The 24,197-nt window shown below is 33.5% G+C and overlaps 2 protein-coding genes across 4 annotated transcripts in view; both read right to left on the minus strand.

Moving 5' to 3' along the window:
• LOC112734261 (probable calcium-binding protein CML26) overlaps positions 1 to 16,600 on the minus strand; it is a 30,870-nt gene extending 14,270 nt beyond the window's left edge. Inside the window, exons 1-2 of one of the 3 annotated variants that reach the window (XM_029291797.2) lie at positions 16,032 to 16,600; positions 10,366 to 10,440 (exon numbers count right to left, since the gene is read on the minus strand). In XM_029291797.2, the coding sequence (XP_029147630.1) occupies positions 10,394 to 10,440; positions 16,032 to 16,533 (549 nt within the window). In that variant the 5' untranslated portion in view covers positions 16,534 to 16,600 and the 3' untranslated portion in view covers positions 10,366 to 10,393. Of the gene's footprint in view, positions 1 to 10,365; positions 10,441 to 14,618; positions 14,764 to 16,031 lie in introns of those variants that run through there. The other 2 variants (XM_025783511.3, XM_072228395.1) reach the window with 2 other exon arrangements.
• Positions 16,601 to 20,895: 4,295 nt separating this feature from the next.
• LOC112734263 (thaumatin-like protein) lies at positions 20,896 to 22,310 on the minus strand. Its single transcript, XM_025783513.3, has 2 exons — positions 22,019 to 22,310; positions 20,896 to 21,875 (listed from the first exon to the last, which is right to left on the minus strand). Exons 1-2 carry the CDS (start codon positions 22,071 to 22,073, stop codon positions 21,190 to 21,192), a joined length of 741 nt encoding a protein of 246 aa, XP_025639298.1. The 5' UTR covers positions 22,074 to 22,310; the 3' UTR covers positions 20,896 to 21,189.
• Positions 22,311 to 24,197: the final 1,887 nt, after the last annotated feature.

Here is a 24,197-nt window from a genome sequence, read left to right on the forward strand (position 1 = left end):
TTTGCCTTACATCCAAGAAGAAAATGGACATGTGGTATCTTAATAGTGGATGTTCAAGGCATATGACCGGAAGGGATAATTTCTTCATTAAACTCAACAAGTATGATGGAGGATTTGTCACTTTCGGAGATAATGGTAAAGGTAAAATAATTGCCATTGGTAAGGTTGGCAAAGATCTTTCTACTTGCATTGATAGTGTCTTTTTAGTTGATGGGTTAAAGCATAATCTATTGAGCATAAGTCAATTGTGTGACCTTGGATATGCTGTAACCTTTAGGAAATCTGATTGTAGAGTCATAAATGAGAAAACAGGGGCTATTTTATTTGTTGCCAAAAGAAGTGACAATATTTATGGTATTACACTAGATGATCTAAAAGTTCAAAATGTAACTTGTTTCTCTTAAATGGAATCTGAAAAATGGATGTGGCATAAGAGGTTAGGACATGCTAGCATGTTCCAAATCTCTAAGCTTGTAAAGAGAGGCTTAGTTAGAGGTCTTCCTAATATAAAATTTGATAAGGACATCATTTGTGATGCTTGTCAAATGGGTAAACAAATAAAAAGCTATTTCAAACCCAAGGAAGATGTCTCAACTAAGAAACGATTGGAGTTGTTGCATCTTGATCTGTTTGGACCAACTAGGACTCAAAGTCTTGAAGGAAAGAGTTATGGCATGGTAATTGTGGATGACTATATTAGATTTGGTTGGGTGTTCTTTCTTACTCATAAACATGAGGCTTTTTCTGTTTTTGAAAAATTCAGCAAAAAGATTCAAAATGAAAAAGGTTTAAAAAAAATTTCAATTAGAAGTGACCATGGTAAAGAATTTGAAAATCAATAGTTTGAATCTTTTTGTGATGAACTAGGCATATCACATAACTTCTCTTGTCTTATAACACTTCAACAAAATGGTGTTATAGAAAGAAGAAATAGAAGTTTACAAGAAATGGCTAGAGCTATGTTATGTGAATATGAAATTCCCAAGTTCTTATGGGCTGAAGTTGTGAATACAGCTTGCTATGTTTTGAATAGAACCATCATTAGGAAGTTTTTGAAGAAAACCCCATATGAACTTTGGAAAGGGCATCCTCCCAATCTTAGTTATTTTCATCTGTTTGGCTGCAAGTGTTTCATACTGAATATCAAAGAAAATTTAGGAAAATTTGATCCTAAAACACATGAAGGCATTTTTCTGGGTTATTCCACTCTTAGTAAGGCTTATAGAGTTTATAACAAGAACTCCAAAACTATTGAAGAAACCATGCATGTCACATTCTATGAGTCTAACAATGTTCCCAGTGTTTGCATTGATGATAGTCCAGGTTTTGAAGCTGAATTATCCAAGACTACTGATCCAGTTCCTCTAAATCCAAGTTCTCATGAAGTTGCTCCTGTTAGCAGCAAAAATTCCAATTCTGCAGGAGACAATTTGAAATTATCTTCTGTCGCAGCTGAAAATAATGATGCAGAGGCTATTGTTAATCAAGAGGAACCTGAATCCTCAACTCAAACCAAAAGGCCCAGGGAATGGAAGTTTCTAAAGAACTATCTTGAGAAATTCATAATTGGTGATCCTTCCAAAGGTACATCAACTAGGTCATCTTTGAAAAGAGCTAAATCCAACAACTTAGCTCTTATATCAAAGATTGAACCTCAAAACATCCAAGAAGCACTTGCTGATCCATCTTGGGTGTTAGCTATGGAGGAGGAATTGCAGCAGTTTGAGAAAAATCAGGTCTGGACATTAGTGCCTCACTCAAATGGAAAGAGAGTCACTGGCACTAAATAGATTTTTAGAAACAAATTGGGTGAAGATGGAACCATCATTTGAAACAAAGCTAGATTGGTTGCTCAAGGATATGATCAAGAGGAAGGGATTGATTTCGATGAATCCTTTGCACCTGTAGCTCGAATGGAAGCCATCAAATTGCTCCTTGCTTATGCAGCTCACTGTGGCTTCAAGCGATTCCAAATGGACGTAAAGTGTATTTTCCTTAATGGCATAATAGATAGAGAGGTTTATGTGGCTCAACCACCTGGATTTGAAAATAAAACTTTCCCTAACCATGTTTTCAAACTAGCTAAAGCCTTATATGGTTTAAGACATGCTCTTAGAGCTTGGTATAAGAGGCTTAGCTCATTTTTATTGATAAACAAATTTCAAAGAGGAGCCACGGATACCACTTTATTTATTAAGAATTATCATGATCATTTTATTCTTGTGCAAGTTTATGTTGATGATATTATCTTTGGTTCGGCTAATAAGGATTTATGTGCAGATTTTGCTAAGCTTATGACCAATGAATTTGATATGAGCATGATGGGAGAGCTCAACTTCTTTCTAGGCCTGCAAATAAAACAAACTGCTGAAGGCATATTCATTCATCAAGAAAAATATGCTAAGGAACTTGTCAAGAAATTTGGGCTGAACTGTGCTAAGCCAATGGGAACCCTCATGCATCCTAATATCAAACTTGATAAGGATGAACATGCTAGAGATGTTGATGAGACATGCTATAGAGGGATGATTGGATCCTTGATGTATTTGACCTCCTCAAGGCCTTATATCATCCAAAGTGTTGGAGTGTACTCAAGATTTCAATCAAAAGCTAAGGAATCCCATCTCTCTGCTGTCAAGAGGATCATCCGATATGTGCTTGGTACCACTGATTATGGTTTATGGTTTCCTAAGACTGATTCCTTTTAATTAGTGGGTTTCTGTTATGCAGATTTTACTGGGGACAGAATTGATAGAAGAAGCACTAGTGGCATGTGTTGCTTTCTTGGGAAATCACTCGTTGTTTGGTCAAGCAAGAAGCAAGCTACAGTGGCACTTTCAACAGCCGAAGCTGAGTATATTGCAGCCTCCTCTTGTTGTTCTCAATTATTATGGCTGAAAACTCAATTAGCTGACTATAAACTGAATGTCTCTAATATTCCATTATTTTGTGACAACATGAGTGCTATAAATATTTCCAAAAACCCTGTTTTGTACTCAATAACAAAGCACATTGAAGTTCGATTTCATTCTATAAGAGAACATGTGCAAAATAGAAATTTAGATATTCAGTTTGTTAACTCTGAAGGTCAGCTAGCTGATATTTTTACCAAACCATTGATAGAGGGGAGGTTCTGCAAGTTACGGACTGAACTGGGCATTCTTGCTTCATCTTTGTTTTCTTAATGACTCTGATGATGAGATCTTTTGTGTTTTGTCTCATAAATCGCTCTGACCATAAGGAATGATGGACCTCACGTGCTGGAGAAGTTCACAACATATGGGCTTTCTTTACTGAATCCATTGGGCCCATTTCATTGTTGCTTTCTCTAATTTTTTTGGCAATAAGCTTTTCACACTTTTTGGGCCTCATTTAAATTTCTTTTTAAATCAATTTTTTTCCTTTTGTCTTTTATTTTAAACGTACAAAGGTTACAGCTGTAATTTTCAATGCTTTTCAAAGTTTGCATTTTTATCATCTTTCCAAAACTCAACCTTTCCACTCCTCCAAGCTTATATTAACTCCTCACTACATGCATCCATTCACACTACACTCTCCACTCCTTCATCTTCTTCAAACCAGTGATCTATAAATATGGCACAAAATAAAAGAGCTTTCCGCAGAGGCCCTCATAATGGCACCCGTCGTTCTGATCACACACACTCTTCTCCATCACCATCTCCCACTCATTCTTCACCTCCCTCACCATCAAACCCTTATCCTGACATGGCTCGCACTAAGACCACTGCTCGCTGCCCTGCGGTCGCTCCTCGCCCTACTCCTCCTCTTCCAAATACCTCTCAGCCAAGTTCATCCAAACCCAGTTCCTCCAAAGGTAAGAGGCCTCTTCACGAAGACGAATAGAATCCCCCCACTCAGACTCACCATACTTTCGGTACAGTCATTGAATTTCATCTTCATCCTGTTGCTGAACCTAGACTCTCAAATCCTATTGCTTACAAGTCCTTTTATGCTGGTTTTTCCGATGAGTCTTTTGATCGTCGTCGTTTTCAATCTCTCATGAACTACCTATTTTTCTGCAAAGATATTTACAAGCGTACTCTCTGTCCCTCTAAGCTTGTCAATCTTGACAAACTCCGTAGGAAAGGCTTGAACTTTACCCCCAATGTTTGCATGTCAAGGTTGGACACCCATCTTGTCCATTAAAGAGAAAATTTACCCTGATTTGGTAAAGCAGTTCTATAGCAACTTGTCCTACAAAGAAGGGAGAATCGCTTCTTTTGTTAAAGATAAAGTGATCATTCTTGACAAGTATCACCTAGGCAAAGTCCTAGATTATCAAGACCGGGGACCTAATGTCTACACATCGGGTAAGTGGGACGAGACGCTCAATGTTTCTTACTTTGATGCCCTAAGCACTGTCTGCATCAATATCCCTCTCCTAGAAGGTAACACTCCTACTCATAAGTCTCTTGGTCCAGTCTGTGCCCAGCTGCATAGGATTGTAAATCACATCATTTTGCCTCAGAGCATCTCTTTTCAACGCGTCTCATTTTGTGACACACTGGTTTTGTATGCACTTCTTTCAAAAATTCCCATTTCTTTTGCTTACTTGCTTGTGAGACATATGCATGCTTGTGTCAGTACCAAAAATGCTTTACCTATGACATGCTTTTTACGAAATTTTTTTAATATTACAATATTGATTTTGGGGCTGAAATTTCAAAAGATTGTAACTCATATATCAAAGGCGGTGGTGCAGTAAAGAAAACAGCTCCCAGGCGTCGTCGAACTAATGACAGCACTGATGTTCCCTCTGTTGACGAGGATCCTCTGATTCCCCCTTCCACCTCCACTATGATCAAGGTCATGACCCGCATTCTGAAAAATGTGCTTGAAGAGTTCATCAATCTGACAGACCTTCTTCTCACTCATGGTGATGAGCGCAAGAGGAACCAAGTTATGGAGGAAAATGCTCTCAAAAAGACCAAAGGGAGAATTCGGATTCTGAGGGACTTTGTGGAGGATGTCGAGGTTGGCCTCACAACTTCTGACAATTAGGGGGAGGACAACGGAACCTCTGATGAATCCAACTCTAATGCCTAGCTCCTTGTTATCTCATCTGTGACTATGATTCTGTTTCTTTTTGAACTTGTTTATTTTTTGGATGCCTGTAAAGACTTTAAACACTCTGCTACTTATACTCTATGAACTGGCCACTAACAAATTTTGTGTAGGTTTTTCTTTCCCTCCTTTATGACAAAAGGGGGAGAAAAGAAAAAGATTGTTAGCATTGGCTTAGGGGTTAAGGACAATGACACATGATTATGTTTATTACTATGACAAACTTACTTTAATTTCGTCCTGTGTTGTGTAAATTGAGTCATTATTACTGTGATATATTGCCTGGAAAAATTTGACCTGTATGTTTTTAAGCTTTGTCCAGGTAAAGATGTAAGCCATAATTAAGGGGGAGAGAACTGCTAACATTGAGGGGGAGTAGCACATACTTCGGACGGTCATCAAAGGGAAGTGCTCTTAACCCATTTCAATCAATTTTAAATTCTACTATCCTCTCTTATCATGTTTGTCATCAAGGGGAAGATTGTTAAGTCTAAGTTGATTTTGGGTTTACAAATGATGACAAACATTTCTTTGGGTTGGAAGCCCAAATGCTGTTTAATGGGTGTTTTAATTGTTGCAGGCCCAATTGTTCAAGATTCATGCTGCACCAGCCCAAACCAGCATATGCTCCTTAGTGCTCCAAGTAATAATAAACAAGCCCAATGCTTCTCAAAGCACCGTTCAGCAAATTGAATGAATATGTTTTGCTAAATGTTATAAGAGGACAGCTGGATCATGCGAGGACAGGTGTGGTTCTGTAAAAGCTAGAAAGGACACAAGGACATCTCCACTAATTCAAGAACATCAGAAGAGCAACCTTCGGGTAGTGGGTAAGCAAAAACACAACTTGCACATAGCAGCAGCAGCAGGGGTTATGGAGCAAAATGAAAAAGGAGAGCATGCCAAGGAAGAAAGAAAAACAAAGGACAGTAGAGGTAGTGGTCGAGCTCCTCATCCAGCAGAGGTAGTGGAGCATGATGAAAAAGGACTACTTGCTAGCTGTGACAGCTCCAACGGCCAGCTGGTACAAGGAAATGGAAGAGGCAAAAATGAAGGCAAGCTGAAGACATATAAGAAGCCTCATTCAGTCATTCCATCATTTGAAAGCAAGAAAAAGAGAGCACACACTCATAGCACCATCTCTAAGATAGAGCTGGAATCTTTTTCTTCTACTCAAGCTTAATTTCTGATCTTTTTGTTATGGCTATCTTGTGTCATTTTCCGTTTTGAGAAAAGGCTAATCTTGTGAGGTTGGAAAAGCCAAAGAGTGAAAATGCAAGAGTGATGCAAAAGAGCCACTGATTTCTGATGTAATTTGGGTTTATGAACTAGGATTACTTCTCCTTGCCAAGTTGGGTTAGCACTTGGTGAGATTGAATCTGTTTGATTCCCCTTCCTAGTTGGGACAGCACTATGGGAAGCTAAGTTTTGGTGATGAAAGTTTAGGGGTAGATACTAGTTGAATTAGGGAGTAATTCAATAGTATTGGTGTATGTAATCTGTGAATGATTAGTGAAAATTCTACCGTGGTTTGTGGTAGAGACTGGACGTAGGATTCATTGCACAAAGAATTCGAATCAGGATACATGCTGGTCTTCATCTTCTCTTCCCTACTCTTTACTTGTTCTGTGCGTGAGACAAAATGAAATAATCTCCTGCAACTTAAGCTTCCATTGAAACAGAGTTTGAAACTCAAAATTTTAAGCCAACTTGATTCAACCCCCTTCTCAAGTTCAAGTAGAACCATCAGAAAAAATATAATCTAATTTTTGTAAGAACAAATAATCTGTACTGAAATGAAAATTTTGAATTGTAAAAATTAATAACATCAGTGAAATTGATTCATACATCGTTAGTTTCACACATTTTTAAGAGGTTGTATTTTCAAAAATAAAATTGCGTTTCCCTTACATTCACTTGCAAGCTTCTGGTAGATGCTATTGTATTTTGGCTGGTACTATTAGCAAAGATAAGAGTTCAAATTTTTTTATATTTTTACGGCTATAATCATAAAAAAGTATTGCAATTTAATTTTTATATTTTATGTTTGTTAAAATATTATTAAATATATAAATTAATAAATTTTTGTATGATGATGTATACTAGTTAATAAAAAAATTATTTAAATTAAAAAAAAAAACTTAAACTAAGTGAATAATTTATTAACAAAATTATTATTAGAGTTTTTTTCTCTGGACAGCTGAGTACATTTGCACCATTCTCGTAAATCAGGCCCAAAAGCTTTTGGATTTGATAATAAATGATAATAAATTTAAAGATTGTTTTGGTTTTGGTGATGAAGATAGTCAAATTATATTAGATGTTATAAAGGGTTAGAGGATAAAAAAACAAAAGAAAATTATACTAAACAGAAATAGGGGAACACTGTCTTTAATTTTGAAAATAGAATAAGATTTTGATCCAAAAAAAAATAGAATAAGATAAGACATAAAAATGAGATACAAATAATAGAGGCACAAAAATTAATATTTTTATATTTTGGCGATAAAGTAAAATAAATTATAAAAGTTAAATTTATTCTGATTTTTTTCATTCAAAAAATCTGAAAAGAAAAATATAATAATAAAAAATATCATTATAAAAAATTCATAAAAAATAAAATAAAAATAAAAAATAAGTTATAACTTTGGACACAATGTCATTGTGTATGCCTCATCTCTCAAATATTATTTTGTATTTCTATGTCCTTATTTTAGTGTTGTGCATAAATTTGGACAAAAATTTAGATGAAGTGGTAACATGCTCCTAAATTCAAAAACTGTGGATAATGAATTTATTGGGATCAGAAAAGAAGAAGGGAAGGGAAGAGTAGAGTCGGCAAACAGGTCGAAACTCGTCGAGTCAACCCGTGTAACCGTCAAAAAAGGGGTTGGACTGAAAATTTGAGACTGTCAAACTTAAAAAGTCTGCCTAACCCACACACCCTAATCCGTGGCTTTAACGGGCTTTGGCGGAACAGGATGGGCTTCTCCGGCGGGCCAAATATTTTTTTTGTCACGGTCATTTTTTTACAAATTTTTACAATGCTATTGATCCGCAAGAGGATGAAGATTTTTTTTTCAAAGTCAAATAATTCAATTTATGAAATAAAAGAAACATATAGGTGTCCATATATGGGACAAGCAAAAGAAACGGGAGACTCCCAATGCTCTACTATAGAGGTAACATCATATACTAATCTAAGAGAAATAAAAGAAAGTAAAGTACTCATCATTTAGGAATTGGAGATTTGTTGAAGCTCCTTCTGCAGCTTCAAAGTCGACGCTATTATCTCTTCCACACTAGTTGATACATTATCAAAGATGAACCTGTTTCTAGCCTTCCATAAAGACCATCTCAAAATCACCATCATCATCCTTTGAGAGGAGCTATTGGGTCGGGTACGCAAGATCCGATTCTCAAGTTCCACTCAACATAAAATCAGAGTCTTCGGTGTCCCTTCTAGCAGCCGGTAAACCCATTTTTTACCAGATCTTCTTTGATTTCTCACAATAAAAGATACAATGATTGATTGTTTCTAAAAATTGTAAGCATTTTCGGCAGGTGGATTGAATCGATGGGATGCGATGATGAAGCTTTTGTAGCACTAGAAGATTTTCATGAAAGCTCCTCCAGAGAAAAATCTTAATCTTTGTTGGAATTTTCAGAATTTTCAGCTTTCACAGTTCTCGCCACAAATTTCATTGTCTCATAATTTTTGGGCAAAATTCAATGAGAGGATGCGAGAACCCATAAACCATACGGTACCCAATACTCACTTCATACAAACCACTTTTATTAAGGGCCCAATAAATTTTATCTTTTTCACCGCCAATTGTTGTTCCTAGCACACACTGACTAGTCCCCTCAAAAAAAAAACTTTTAATTAGAGTTTGATTCCACAGACCATTAGAAAGTATTAAGTCCTTGACCATCAATAGTGATTGATTTTGCATATTGAAAATTTCAGATGGAGGGACAACACAAGGATGTGGAGGAGTAAGCCAAGGATTGCTGAAAATTCAGATACTGGACTCATCACCAACTAGCAAAACCAACCCCTTTTCAACAACCTTATGCCCTTCTAATATGCTATGCCACCCCACGAAGGTATTGTTCTGATCTCTGCATTCATTATGGAGTAGTATCGAAAATATTTACCTTTGAAGAGTCTAGATAGGAGTGATTGTGGTTGAGAGACAACTTTCCAACATTATTTTGCTAATAGCGCCAAATTCTGATCCCCTAGGTCCTTAAAACCTAATCCACCTTCTAATTTCGGTCTTGTTATAATATCCCAACTAACTCATGCCATTTTTTGTTCTGTACATTTTTTATCCCTACTAAAATTGGGAGAGTATGTGAATCTCCCTAATTAAAGTGTAAAGAAGACGAAAACATGATAATGAATAAATTGGGATAGCCTCCCCAACAGCTTTGATTAGAACATGCCTGCCTGCAGAGGAGAGAAGTTTTCTTTTCCACCCTTGAACTCGCTTCCTCACCTTGTCCTTGATTTCTCAAAAGGTGGTCTTTTTTTATTTTTAGACTGTAGATGGAAGACCCAAATATTTATTATGTACACCAATAGGAGCAATTTTCAATTTTCGAGCCAATAGTAATCGAGCAACAGGAGAAATATTATTACTAAAGAATAAGTTGATTTATACAAATTAACTTTTTGGCCACTGAACCCCTCGTATGATTGAAGAAGATTGAGAATATTTTCACAATTATTTTCTGTTGCTTTGCAAAAAAGGATTGAGTCATCCGCAAACAATAAATGATTAATGGTAGAACATCTTCGGTTGATCTGAATACACCGTTTTTCTCTGCCTTGTTTAGCAAAAAGGATAATCCTTCTCCACAGAAAAGAAAAAGGTAGGGAGATAGAGGATCTCCTTAATGGATATCTCTATTTGGTTTAAAAAAATCAAAAGGTTGACCTTCAACAACGACAAAATAAGAAACTGTAGTCACCACCTCCTGTATCCAACTAATCCACCTAGATTCAAATCCTATTCTCCAGAATGAACTAAAGAAAATGCCACTCAACAAGCTTTACTCATATCCAATTTAACAGCCATTTCAGTCAATAGGTCCTTTTTCTTTGTCTTTAGATAGTGCATACATTTATTAGCGACTAAGGTATTGTCTGAAATCAATCTACCATTAATGATGGCACTCTGATTAGGGTTGATCAGCAAAGTCATAAATTTATGTTGCCAATGGACTAGTACTTTAGAAATAATCTTATGAGGAAAGGCTGATGGGTCTAACCTGTGTCATATCCTTTGCATCAGAAATCTTAGGAATGAGACAGGTTTGTGTATTTTGTCATATCCCAACCAAATCCTGTGTCATACAAGAGAATGAAAATGATAATTGAAAATATTCTAAATTATATTTTAGATTATATTTTATGTTTAATTGAATTATATGTTTTGGATCATGTTCGTTTTGGACAATATTAATTTTATTATTTTGTTTCAAAATACTTGATTTATGATTATATTTATTACATATTTATAATTATAAAGACTTTAATATTTGTGAATTTAAAAATTATAATTTTTTTATGTCTTTAGAAATTATAAATTTATGAAAATAATTGTAAAATTATATATATTATTTCATATTTAATAATTTATAAAAAAATTAAGCAAAACCAAAAAGAAATTTAGGATCGTCTGACGCGACGAGATGGGCTTCCCGTTTGCCACCCTAGGAAAGACTGTGTGCGTGAAACTATATTTTTTTTTTTGAGAAATGAAATGTGGGTAGTTTTTTATACATTTTTTTAATTTCTCCTAGCATTTTTTATATGTAAATAAAATGTTTGTTAATATAAATAATTTTTTAAAAAATATATTTTTATTACAAATCTCATTTATAGAGAAAATAGAAAAAAACACATGTTATAAACTAGATAAGTAAGAATTTAGTTATCCATATTAATTTAGAAAATAAAATGAATATAATTTTTTATAATTTAAATTATATTAGTTTTGTAAAACCCGTAAAATTAATAAATGATTAATCAATAAATTAATTATTATTTAAAAAAAATTAGAAACACACTGAACTTGTTCGGCCAAGGGAAAGAACATGAAGGAAGACCCAAATCATCACCAAATCTTTAATTCCATATAACTTTTTACTCTGAGTTCCGATTGCCACACCGTTTGTAGCCACGTGACTAGCGTGATGAGTTCTACAAAATTCGGTAACTAATTTGGTAAGAAATCTACTTCTCAATTTCAATTATCTCCTCTCCAAATTTCAAAATTCAATGTGTAATTATGTTGAATTTTGTATGATTTCGGTATTTAGGTTCGAATTAACTTGTGGGTATTGTCAGGTTTAGCTCACTTGAGTTGTAAGTCAGGTAAGCACCTTCAATGTGTAACGTTGAATTAGTGAACTTTATATTGATTGTGGTGATAATTGTATTGTTAGATTAAGATTGATTGTAGGTTGGAGTCAAAGTGAGGATTTGGAAACAAGAGATCAAGCTTTGGTGGCTAGAGGGCTGTTTGGTGAGGTCTTGGAGTCTTGGAAGCTTGAAAAATGCTGAGTTGTGAGGTGTTCCAGGCATTAACGAGAAAATTGGCTAAGGTATAGTTTCAGTTTCTCGTAACTAAAATATAATGTGTCGTGAAAACTTAGGTTAGTTGACTGTAGGATAAACTTGAATTATTTATGATGTTGATGATTGAAATTGGTGGGTATGTATTAGTGTTAGCAATACTGAGATTGTGGTTGAGGTTATGATGTTGTGATGTGTAATTAATTTATTATATGTGAAGAGTGAAGAATGATAATGATGATGTTTATTGAGATATTAATATTGTTGATGATTTAGGATTGGTTGGTATTTATGAGGTTTGGCAAATTAAGGTTGTTGTTGGTGAAATAATGTAAATTTTGTGGAGATTGATGAAGTGTATATGCATGTTGTTGATGATTTTATATAATGTTGCTTTGGATATAGATTATTGTGTTGAAATAAAAATATAATTGTAAATTGGTATGTATGAAGAAGATAAGGGGTGTTACGAAGGGTTGAACTTGGTTGGAGACATATTTGGTAAGTTTTAATAGGGGTTTGGATTTAAATATTTTGAAAGTTGAGGTTTGTAAATTTAATTAAATCTTTGATTTTTGGCCAACTTTGATGAGCCATAACTCGGCCTTTGAACCTCCGATTTTTATCAAACTTGTCTAGAATGAAAATTTGGTATGAGAGATTTATACCGTTCGAAGAATGGATGAAAAATATTTTAAAACGAAAAAATTATGTACGTCAAAAGTTCGGTGTGTAAAATTGAAATTCTGCAGCACTTACAATTTTGACCACCCTGCATAACTCATATACGCGAGCCTCACACGCAACGCGGGCATTCTGTTCGGGTTGATGTCCCGCGTACGCGAGAGGATGCATGCGTACGCGAGCGGGGGGAAAATGCACCTCCGCGTACGCGGGTATGGGGACGCGTACGAGGATCCCTGTTTTTCCAAAACATGACGTTTTATTTTTAAAAGCATTCCTCCAGCTTTCAAAACCCTTGTCACTCTTGTTTAAAGCCTGGTAGGTGGATTTTGGGTAGTGGAGTATAATTAGGGCTCTGAGGAAGGAAACTTGTTAGTGAAGAAAGTTTGGGGTATGATGGATTATGATTGAGGAAGTGCGAAAGTGCTATATAATTGACGAATTCTGGCTATACAATATTGAATAAATGAATATGAATGATGATGAATGAATATGATAATTGAAGTCTGAATGAGATTGTTGATGATGAGTATGTTTGAGTTTTCTCTCTGTTGTAAAGTGTGTCGGGTACTATATCGCATGAGTGTGTCGAGCACTATATCCCAAGAGTGTGGGAGCACTTTACCCTGGGAAGTGTGTCGGACACTATATCCCATGAGTGTGACGGACACTAAGTGTAGGAGCACTTCACCCTGGGAAGTGTGTCGGACACTATATCCCATGAGTGTGACGGACACTATATCCTGAGAGTGTGGCTGGCGCTATATCCCAAGAGTGTGGGAGCACTTTTAACCTAGGAAATGCGACGGGCACTATATCCCATGAGTGTGGCAGGCACTACATCCCGAGAGTGTGACAGACACTATATCCCAAGAGTGTGGAGGCATGTCAGAGAGACGATATCCGGGTTAGCTGCCGGATGTGTCGGGTTCTGGCGATATAACCGACACGTGAGCTCACGGCCAGTAGGATAGACATATATCATATTTAATTGTGCATTAATTGGGCTTGCCTATGTGATTATTATGCTTACTTGCTAAATTTGCTACCTGCTGTAATTGTATTCTACTTATGTTTACCTTGTCTATTTGTTTGTCTGTGTGGTTCCACTGGAGTTGGAGGATTGAAGGAAGACATAGATTGAGGGTTTTGATTAGAATTCGGTTAAGTTTAGGAACCTTAGAGAACCACCCCTATTTATGGTTTCTGTTTTAAACCTTTAAGTATTATAATATGAGTGTCGGAGTTCTTGGATTGCCTCTGGCTTTCTCGAGACCTTATATGTTAGTTATGTGGGCACTGTTACCATGCTAATAACCTCTAGTTCTCAACCCATATATATTTTGTGGTTTTCAGATGTAAGATGTGAGACACCTCGCTGAGACATACTGGGAGCTTCTGAAAGCGAAGGATTTTTGTGTTTTGGGACTTTATCTTAGTTTATGATGTATATATGTAGATACTCTTATATATCCACTGCATATGTATGTTATGTTTATCCTTCTTAAAAGTTGATTTGGAGAAACAGGTTCTATAAGCTGTATGTTGGGCATTTTGAGTTTATTTTATATATATATATATATATATATATATATATATATATATATGAATGCTCTGGCCGGTTTAAACTTAGCGAGCCGAGTCAAGAGTTTTGTTATCTGTATCCTTGGAAGTCTTCTATTATGTATGACTGTATGTATATATGTATTTATGTCGCTATACTCTTATACTATCTGGTTTACGTTTACCGCTTGCGTGAGTGATGCGCTTTTCTGTTTAACGCCTCGCTTTTAACTTTTTTTCAAAAGCTATGAAGCACGGACACTTCGCTGAGTTGCCGTGTCCACGTGTCGGACATATTTCGGACACGACACTTATCGACACTCGTTCGACACGCGTGTTTGCTGTGTCCAACCGTGTCTTAATAAAAAAAGTAAAAAATTCTTCTCCGGACACGCTTGGACACACCTAAATACCATCACGTGCCAGCATGTCCTGTCTTATTCTTAACATATATTCTTGAAATAAATTTAGATATAGTATATATTATTATTTATTAAAACAAAAAATAATTTAAATACTTGATATAATTAAAATAAAATATTAAAAATAATTTAAAAAATTAATTTATATTTTAATATCAATAAAATATCAAAATATCATTACGATTTATCTAAAAAATATTTTATATTTTATATGTATGTGTGTCCCTGTATCGTATAAGATTTTAAAATTCGCGTGTCGGTATGTCCGTGCATCATAGTTCAAAAGGCTCCTAGATAACACCATTTTTCACTTATACTATATTGGGATGGATCCTCTGAATCATTAAAAGAAATTGAGAGGGTAAAGTGTGATCTATAACCCTTAAATGCTCTCTCTCTCATGTTTTCTCTTGGTCCCACCTGTAAAAATGAATGGTGAGAGATTATACTTTACTCCCTCAATTGTTAAAGAAAAATTGAGAGGATCCATTCTCATACTATATATATAATTTTACTCCTAGAGATAGTAATACCTCATTACCTCTGTCTTAGGACTTAAGCGGGTGTTACAGGTTTGATTTTATCCTTTAATTTAGTTCAATTTGAAATTAAGATTTAGTCATTTAAAAAATTAAATCAATACCAAATTTATTATACAAAAATAACATTTTAAAAAATTATAAAATTTATAATTTAACATATAAATAAATATAATTTATATTATAAAATTTTTAAAATTTAAAAAGTAATACCAAATATGCTATATGAGTACATCATATCAATAAATATTATCTATTTATATTCAATTTTTAGATAAATAAAATTTAAATTATAAAATTTTTAAAATTTAAAAAATCAATACCAAACTTGTTATATGAGTAAAAAAAAGATGAATATTGTATATTTAAATTCAATTTTAAATTAAAAAAATAAATTAAAAAACTTGTTATATGAGTACATATGAAAACTATTCATTTAAATTTGAAAAATGATAATATTACTTTTACTTTTGTTTAAAATTTTAAAAGTTTGTAAATTAAATTATTTCTTTCTAATAATTTAAAAATTTTAAATTGATTAAATTAAAATAAATTAAATTAAAAAATAAAAATAAAATCAACATGATCTAAATCAATTAAAATCATACTGCAAATATTTTTTATTGTATGTAATAAAAGATTTTTTTTTATTTTTATTCTGTGGTTTGATTGTTAAAGAGATCCTTATATGAAAAATATTTTATATAATACTAAATGACTAAATGTTATTAAACTCATTAAAAAAATTAGAACCAATCTTATCAACTATCAACGGATAAGAATAGCCTATAGAAACAAAAATTGTAGCCATGTAATATAGTAGCAACAAATCCAAATGATTTTTTTTTTTTTTTTTGCAATCAAAAGTTTAAGGAATTTCAAAACAGAGAACAGAGACTAACATATTGTCTGTTTTAAGTGTGGCTCTCTAAAGAAGTTGAACATTAACAAATAAAACCACCCAATACATTGATAAGTAAGAAAGGGGAAAAATAAACACAATAGATCTCACATAAAAATTATTGTTAGTTTTTGTTATTTATACGAAGAAGTACAACAAAATACAAACACAGATCTACCAAGATAAAGTGAAAAAATGCATAAAAACTTGCATATTTCTTTTCTATAGGATAGATCCATTAACATTACCATTTACACGATTGTTGCTCATCATCTGCTTAAACTCCTCAAAGTTCACGTTGCCATCTCCGTCAGAATCCACAGACTTGATCATGTTGTGACATTCCTCCACAGAGCACTTCAACCCTAGGCGGTTCAGGACAAGATGGAGCTCGGCGGAAGAGATGAGGCCGTTCTTGTCCTGGTCATATAGGTTGAAGGCGTCGCGGAGCTCAGTGGCACCTCCGTCGGTGGTATCAGATCGGCAGAAGACGGCAAACTCATGAAGGCTTATGAAACCATCATGATCGGTATCGAGATCGTCCATGACGCGCTGGAGTTCATCCGGTGGAACACCAGAGCCTAGGGTGCTAAGGACGTTGTCGAGCTCATTAACCGAGATCTTGCCATCGCCGTTAGAGTCAAAGCGACTGAAGACTCTCTTGAACTCGTCCATGTCCTGGAGGTAGATAAGGTTAGAGTTTGTGGATTTGGAGCTAGGGTTTGTGTCGGCAGTGATGGGTGTCGCCATTAGTGTTAAACTGATATTTTGAGTATGATGAAAAGTTGAATCACAAATGGTGAGACATGGAACACCGTGTCTGCCTATGGTTTTATACTGATTTATTTTGGATTATTAAATAAATTTATTTTTAATTTCTTGGATAAAACATTTAATATTTAATTAATAATTTTTTTAATTTTATTATTTTAAAAAATTATTACTAAAATAACATCTTGTAACTATTTGTCTAGATATTATCATTTAGTTTATATTATTTTACTAACATGAATATTAGTACTCATCAATCAATCTGTGTAAGTATGATATTCATTTGTCAATAGATAAAAAAAGAATTGAAATATAAAGAGCTAAATTTTTAAAAAGCATTAAAATATATAACTAATATTTAAACAATATCTAAGAGACTCGTTAACATAATTATATTCACAAATATATAAATTCATTATGTACTCATAAAAAAAATCTCTAAATAATTTTAATAACATTCAAATTTTATTTTACATTTAAAAAACACACATACAATATTCAGAATACTACACAAATTAGGCATCATCTTATATCAAAACATTTGGTCGACACGATCAATATATATCTAATACAAAGAATTTTATTAATAAATTATAATATATTTGATATTTATTAATTTAATATACAAATTAACTTTATAATATTTTAATGATTTGTTAAATGATATAAAAAAATATTATTGATAACAAATAATAAATATTATTTTTTTAACTCATTAACAAAAATATAATTTATTAATGAATTATAATTCAAATGACATAGACACATAGTTTCTTTATACTCATCTAAAAAATTATAAATTTGAGTGTTCTTATTTTTGGTAAAAAAAAAAAAAAAAAACAAATATATAATTCAAGAATAAAGAAGACCCAGTTAAGAAAGAAAGACACAAGTAAATGTCAAATCGGTGGGCATTATAAATGTGTGTAACATAGACAAGAAAATTAAAATTCCACAAAATATTCATGCTTCATCGTTAATAATTAATTAAAATGATCTTTAATTTATTAAGAATAAAATTATTTTTAATAAAGCATGATTTAGTAATAGTTTATAATTATATATTTTTTGTTCTATTATTTAAAAATATCTTAAATAAATCTTAAAAAAATCAGTCTAATAATTTATTTTTTAAAGAATTCTAATAATAATATTAATTACTAATTTTTTTATTTTATTAGACAAATTAATATTTATGTTACAAAAAAATTTGGTCTAATAACTTATTTTTTAAAATAATTATAATGATCATATTAATTATCAATTTTTTATTTTATTAGAAAAATTAACATTTATGTCTCATTTTTATTAGAAATTAATAAAATTTGTCTATATAAAAAAATTAATTCAATATTAAAAAAATCAGACTTTCTTTCATGTCTGAAATAGTGACTAATTTAACTAAATTTATTAATTTATAATTGAATAATATGACGTAAAACATTATTTATCTAACATAACAACTATTGTAAATGAATTTAACAATAACAATTTTGTAAGAATTAAGTGTCAAATTAAAAACGCTGTAAAATGTAATATAAGTTTGGAATATTATTCTCTTTTATCAAGTTTCACTTTTTCTCTAAAAGGCCGATCTTTTGTACTTCAAATGATGATTTTGTTCTTCTATATTTTTACCTAAACACAAATAATATGTTTAAAATTAAAACATATACTTTTCATATAGCCTAATCAAATGTTAAAAAAATGTTCTGAAAAACAAATAATTCATATGATACATGTACAAACAACTTTTGTCCTTTATATTTACTGCACAACACCTGTGCTTATGAGATTTTAAATAATATATACTAAATAAGACCTAATAAATAGATAATCTAAAAGTGAAATTTAGGCCCGATAGATCATAACTTTTTTTTTTTTAATTAGGAATGAAATTTAAATCTGTAATTTTGTAGGTGAGTATGAGAAACAAATAAATAAATTAATTAATCATAAATAAACAAATAAATACTAAATTACTTAAGGAACAAAATAAAAAATACATAAATATTCTTGTCATAAATACAACTCATAAGTTAATCATAAATACACACAAATGGATGAATAACAACTCCTAAGGATTAGGGAAGAAGGGGCAGGAAAAAAGGTGGATGAAAATGGCATGTGGCATGTGGCATGTGGCATGTGTTAATATGGATGAATTATAATGCTTGCATATCTCCTATGCAAAAGAAATATTGAAGCTGATATCTACTACATTTTTTAATAAATAAATTATATTTTAATTGATAAAATAATTTTTATTTTCTTAAATATAAGATAAACTAATTTCTTATGTTTTAAAATTTTAGAGGATATATTACATCAATAATACTTTTTTTAACAAAATAAATTTTTATTTCTTAAATATAAGATAAATTAATTTCTGATGTTTAGTTTTAGATAATATAATCCATCAATAATATTTTTTAAGAAAAATAAACATTTATTTACATTTATTTAAAAAATAAAAAAATCATTTGTATTTTTATTTTATAATAAAATAAAATGTTTAATACTATAAAATCAGACACCAAATTATCAAATTTTCTAATTAAAAGTTAAATTTAATTTTGCTATATTAAATATAAATATTTTATATAATTATATAATAAAAATAAAATGCTTAACTTTTAGATGACTATTTATATAATTAATAAAATATTAATTATTTTTAATAATATAGTGTTACAAACAAAGTTTTTCACACTATTAAAATTAAATTTCTGAAAAGTAAATTTGCTAAAAACAAAAAGCATTACGTTATAACAGTAGTGGTGTAGGAATAGTTTTACTACATTTGTAAGACGCGTTGATTAAGGACAAAGGAATACACTCTTTGTGGGACACGCGTAAATGAACGCGGGTTGGACACGCTCGTGACTTTAAAGAAAGAAAGAAAGAAATGAGAAATTGCTGAATCAAGAAGAATGGTGAGTTTTAGCCTTAGCCTCGTCCTTTTGGATTTGTTGTCACGTGGAGAGTGTAATGCATATGACTTTTTACGTTTAAATAGGAAAAAGTATTATTCGTTGCTTTAAGGAAGGGAAAAGGGAGGGAAAAGTATTATTCGTTACAATCATGGGATGGAACAGGGAACACGTGTAATTTATGACATATGGATCTGCATCCGCATCTTTATCTTTTTTTTTTTCATGGAAATCTTTTTATCTTTGGGACTCAACCTAACAGGCCCAATTTTATTTCTAATGCTAGGCACATCTTTTGACCTTTCTCTTCTTTTGTTTTTAGTCCTAGTCCGTGTGTCCCTTCTTAGTAAAAGTGCTATGATGTTACAAAATCCCCAATAGATGGGCCTGGGATCAATACCCAAAATCCAGAGAGTTGGCACCAAAAACTGTAGGACTATGATGGGCTTTGACTGTATTGGCCTATGTTTCTTTTTGTTATGAAACTTGGGAGTACTTCAGCCCAAAACAAAAGTTGTGATGAACACAAAAAGAAAGAAAAAAAAAAAGAAAAACAATCAATAGCTTAGGTAATACCGTAGTAGTAAGACATGCTTGTATAGTTGTATTTCCTTGTTTTCTAGAAATTGAGAAAAAAAAAATTCCCGTTAATAATTAACTATTTTTTTTCCCCTTCTAATCTTTGTTCATTCAAATTTTATTGCATCTTTCGAAAAGGAAAACGAGCATGTAGATAATCAATAATGTTAGCGACTTAGCGCAGCAAAAATAGGAAGAAAATCATGCAAAAGGAAAATAAAGAATAGTCCATGAAAAACTATAAAGAATTTCCAACGTTAACCAAACAGGACAAGCTTTTTCGGACGTTCTACTGCTATCCACCCTGTCAACCCCTTCCTCCCCTCCCTTTTCCCTTCAAACTATATGGAAACAAGTTAAATGGTGTTTAAAGTAAAATATTAAATATAGTAGTTCACACGCAAATTCCTATAAAATTGGGGATGGGCGGGGAAATATGTAATTGTTTCATTGTCTAATTTCATTGCAAAGGAAGGCAAGATAAACATCATATGAAGCAATATAGACTATTGTCCGTCACCAAAAAAAAAATATAGACTATTGTCCAAGGTCTAAACAGACAAGGATTACTTAAAAAAGAGAGTGACGTTTGTGAATCCAATTTCTCATTGGTTGTGTGGCGAATATGCTTTTTAGGGTGTACAGTATATCAATATCAGGCTGGAAACCAAATAGACGAATTGATTGCTCAGTGGAATTGGAATAGTAGACAAATCCGCAAACCCATTAGCGATGAGAAATGTATCTAACAAGCGCTTGCTACTTGCTAGTATGAAATAACCTACTTTTTTACTCCAAGATAAAAACATGGCCATAAATGACAACAATGGAAGCAAAACACCTGACAAACCAAGCAGATCACACGCAGGCACGCGGTAGTAGTAATTGTAATATGAATTAATACAGAAGACTTAGCTAGTACACATTAACGTACTAAAGTAACGAAATAAGAGAGTATTGGGTAGTATTGGGTAGTACTAATGCAAATGCAAATTGTTATGACATAATAATGATAATGATAATGATGATAATAATGGTAATAGTAGAAAGAGCTAGGCCAAAGAGAATAGTAGTAACTATTAAGTATTAACTAGTAAGGAATTAAGGAGTAGTGAGCTTGAGATCAGCGGCGGCGAGGGCAGAAAGTGAGCAAGTAGTTAGCGCGAGTGCAAGTGGCGATGCTGGTGGGGTCGTCGTAAGCGTAGGAGTAGGCCTTTGGGCATGCGGTCTTGAAGATCCTGGAGTAGGCAGTGGGCTTGCAGGCCTGTGGGCTTCCATAGGTACCCGTGCAGCAGTAGCGAGGGGAGTTGAAGGCGGAGCAGGCACTCTTGCAGGCCACCACGCGCTTCTTGTCGCGTGAGCGCACCTGCAGTCCCACGGGGCACATCATGTTGAGGTCGCTCACGCACCCAGCGTAGCTGCACTTTCCAGATCCCTTGAACGGTGTGATCGAGATTGGAAGGTTGTAACCGTCCACCAGGCTCACGTCGTAGAAATCCTGCTCGTTTCCCAGCGTGAACTCTGCTAGGGTCGCCGGCGGAGTTCCGCCGATGCCGTTGCAGAACAGGGACCCGCCGCAGTCGCCGGTGGCGCAGCGGCCCCGTCCGGAGCCGTCGAAGGCGCAGCCGTGGCGGCCCCAGAAGCGGCCCGACCAGAGAGCAGGGAGTTGGAGGGAGTAGGCCTTGTTTGGTGGGAGTTTGAAGCCCCCGCGGGCCAGAACGGGCTTTCCTGAGCTGGGCTGGATGCCGGGCCACACTGGGTGGGGGCACTTGTTGTAGAATATTATTGATGCCCCTGAAGCCTTGAGCACTGTTAGTTGGCATGAACAACAAACAAGCAAAAAACCAGTCACATACACTGTTCTTTAGTTTCAAGTATAATAGTGTATAAAATGCTCCTTAAAATGTAAGCATGAAAGCGGCATTGTAATGGAGAGAAAGGAGGGTAGATACCTGAAATGTGGAAGACGAAGAGGAAAACGAAGAGGAGTCTCAGTATTGAGGCCATTGATGTTAGTTAAAAGAGAGCAGAATGAGTTGCAGTCCAGGCCTTGCAATGGTATTATATGGACTTATGCCGCAATGATAACCACATTACCACAAATAAACCGAGCTAAATCACGAGGGTTGGGCAAAATTCACATCGACTGAAGGAATAATTCCGTTTCATTCATTTTCTTGGAATGCGGGCCATACTCATATATACTGTAGTCACTAATAAAGTAGTAATATTGATTTTGAAATTGAAGTGTTAAAATCAACTTCTATTTGCTGTAAAAGCTTCTTTTCTCAACCCCACATACATGTTACCGCCTTACCGCTATCACTCCGTTGTTTGAGAATAATATCTATCTACTTCATTTTACTATCTTATACGGGATGTAATAGCGTTTATTGGTTTAAAAAGTGTGGGAGTGACATTGTTGAGGGGTCAGCCGCTCAGGTCCAGAGGGAGGGATTGTCAGAGAGCCGGTGGTGAAGGACATAGTTGTCCGCATGTTGGAACAAGTAAATGAGCATAGCAACAAATTCCATTAGGCAACGTTTGTTTATAGAAATGGGATATTGGAAAGATATATAAAAATATAAAACCGTATATATAGTAAGAGACATGATATTTAGAAATATTAAATTAATATATTTTATATTTATTCTGATAAAAAATATAAAAATATTAATAAAAATATAATTTATTTTTTTATTTTTTATTAATTTTTTATAATTATATTTTTTATTATTTTTTTAAAATTTTTTAAATGAAAAAACATAAAAATAAATTAGACTTTTATAATTTGTTCTATTTTATCATCAAATAGAATATAAGAACATTAAATTTTATGTTTCTGACTTTTATGTTTTATTTTTAGTGTTTTATCTTGTTCTGTTCTCATAAACAAACACAGTCCTAGAGACTAAATTCGAATTTTTTTTAAATAAATAAAATAAATATTTTAATTACGCATATACATATTTTTTAGAGTATTTGTGTATTTACACAATGTGTCTTATCTCATTTACAGTCTCTTGTTTACCGTGTAAACAAGATAAGACACACCCCTCAATATATCACATTTGTAAACGTGACACATGCGAAAAGACGGGTAATGCATATGTAAACGAGATAAGTGACAATTCAACTCGTTTACACAATAAACAAGATATAATAGGACAAAAATTAAATATCTATAAAAATATCAGCAAACCCTTGGTCCCTGAGCTATCAATTTAAGTTGTCGTGTGTGTGTGTGTATATATATATATGGTGATTGGGAGGAATCGTACAATAGGAGTCGCTAGCATGTGCCGAACTTGGTTCCTGAGTCAGGTCATCTTGATGCTAAACGACTACTTCCTCTGCACACCCTGCTGCACTGGAAGGGGCGGTTTGGCACCTAAGAGCTCCTCCACGTACTTCCATGTTGGTCGTTAGTGCCAAGTCTGGAAGTCACGCAGGCACCCACCGACTGACTCTCCCAAGGTGGTATACAACATCTTGTAGGGTGATGGTGCACTCACCCCATGACAGGTGAAAAGTGTGGGTCTCCGGACGCCACCGCTCCACAAATGCAGTGATCAGAAAGTTGTCAAACACAGAGTCCCTGAGCTGCACCGTGTCGCCAAACCCAACTTCCCTCAGATAAACGACGATGGAGTTCGGAGGTGCAAGTGTGTGACTAATCCGCCTAAGCAATAAAAGGCGAGGCCTTTGTTTAAAAAAAAAATTATAAGTACAAAACTTTAAACTAACTTCTCTAGCATATTCAAAACTATTTTAAAAAATATAAAGTGCAACTCAGATAAACATCACAACATAATAAAAAGCATAAAAAAAAAGTACTTAAAAATCCTTCCCAAATTCAAAACAATAAAAGTAACTACTAAAAACTTTAAATTAACAAATCAACTCAAACTTATTAGTTGTTTAGCCTTCACTATGAACAAACTTAAATACTTATAAATGTCTTAATTTCTATTTGTCAACTAACCTACTCTATATTACCTAAATATCATTCGGTCTATTCATTAGTTAAGTAAATCGCAAATAATTATTAATTTGAACAATAAAAGATAACACCAATCTCAAAGTCGATAACTCCCGTAATGTGTCAACTAGCATTCAAGCGATTGATGT

The sequence above is a fragment of the Arachis hypogaea genome, chromosome 3 (assembly GCF_003086295.3).
Source record: "Arachis hypogaea cultivar Tifrunner chromosome 3, arahy.Tifrunner.gnm2.J5K5, whole genome shotgun sequence".
Taxonomy (NCBI): Eukaryota; Viridiplantae; Streptophyta; class Magnoliopsida; order Fabales; family Fabaceae; genus Arachis; species Arachis hypogaea.

Bases quoted from the DNA above. Each gene is read 5' to 3' on its own strand.
- LOC112734263 (XM_025783513.3), bottom strand. From the start codon at position 22,073: ATGGCCTCAATACTGAGACTCCTCTTCGTTTTCCTCTTCGTCTTCCAC. The intron at 21,876-22,018 runs GTATCTACCCTC...GCCAACTAACAG, and splicing joins CTTCGTCTTCCACATTTCAG to TGCTCAAGGCTTCAGGGGCA.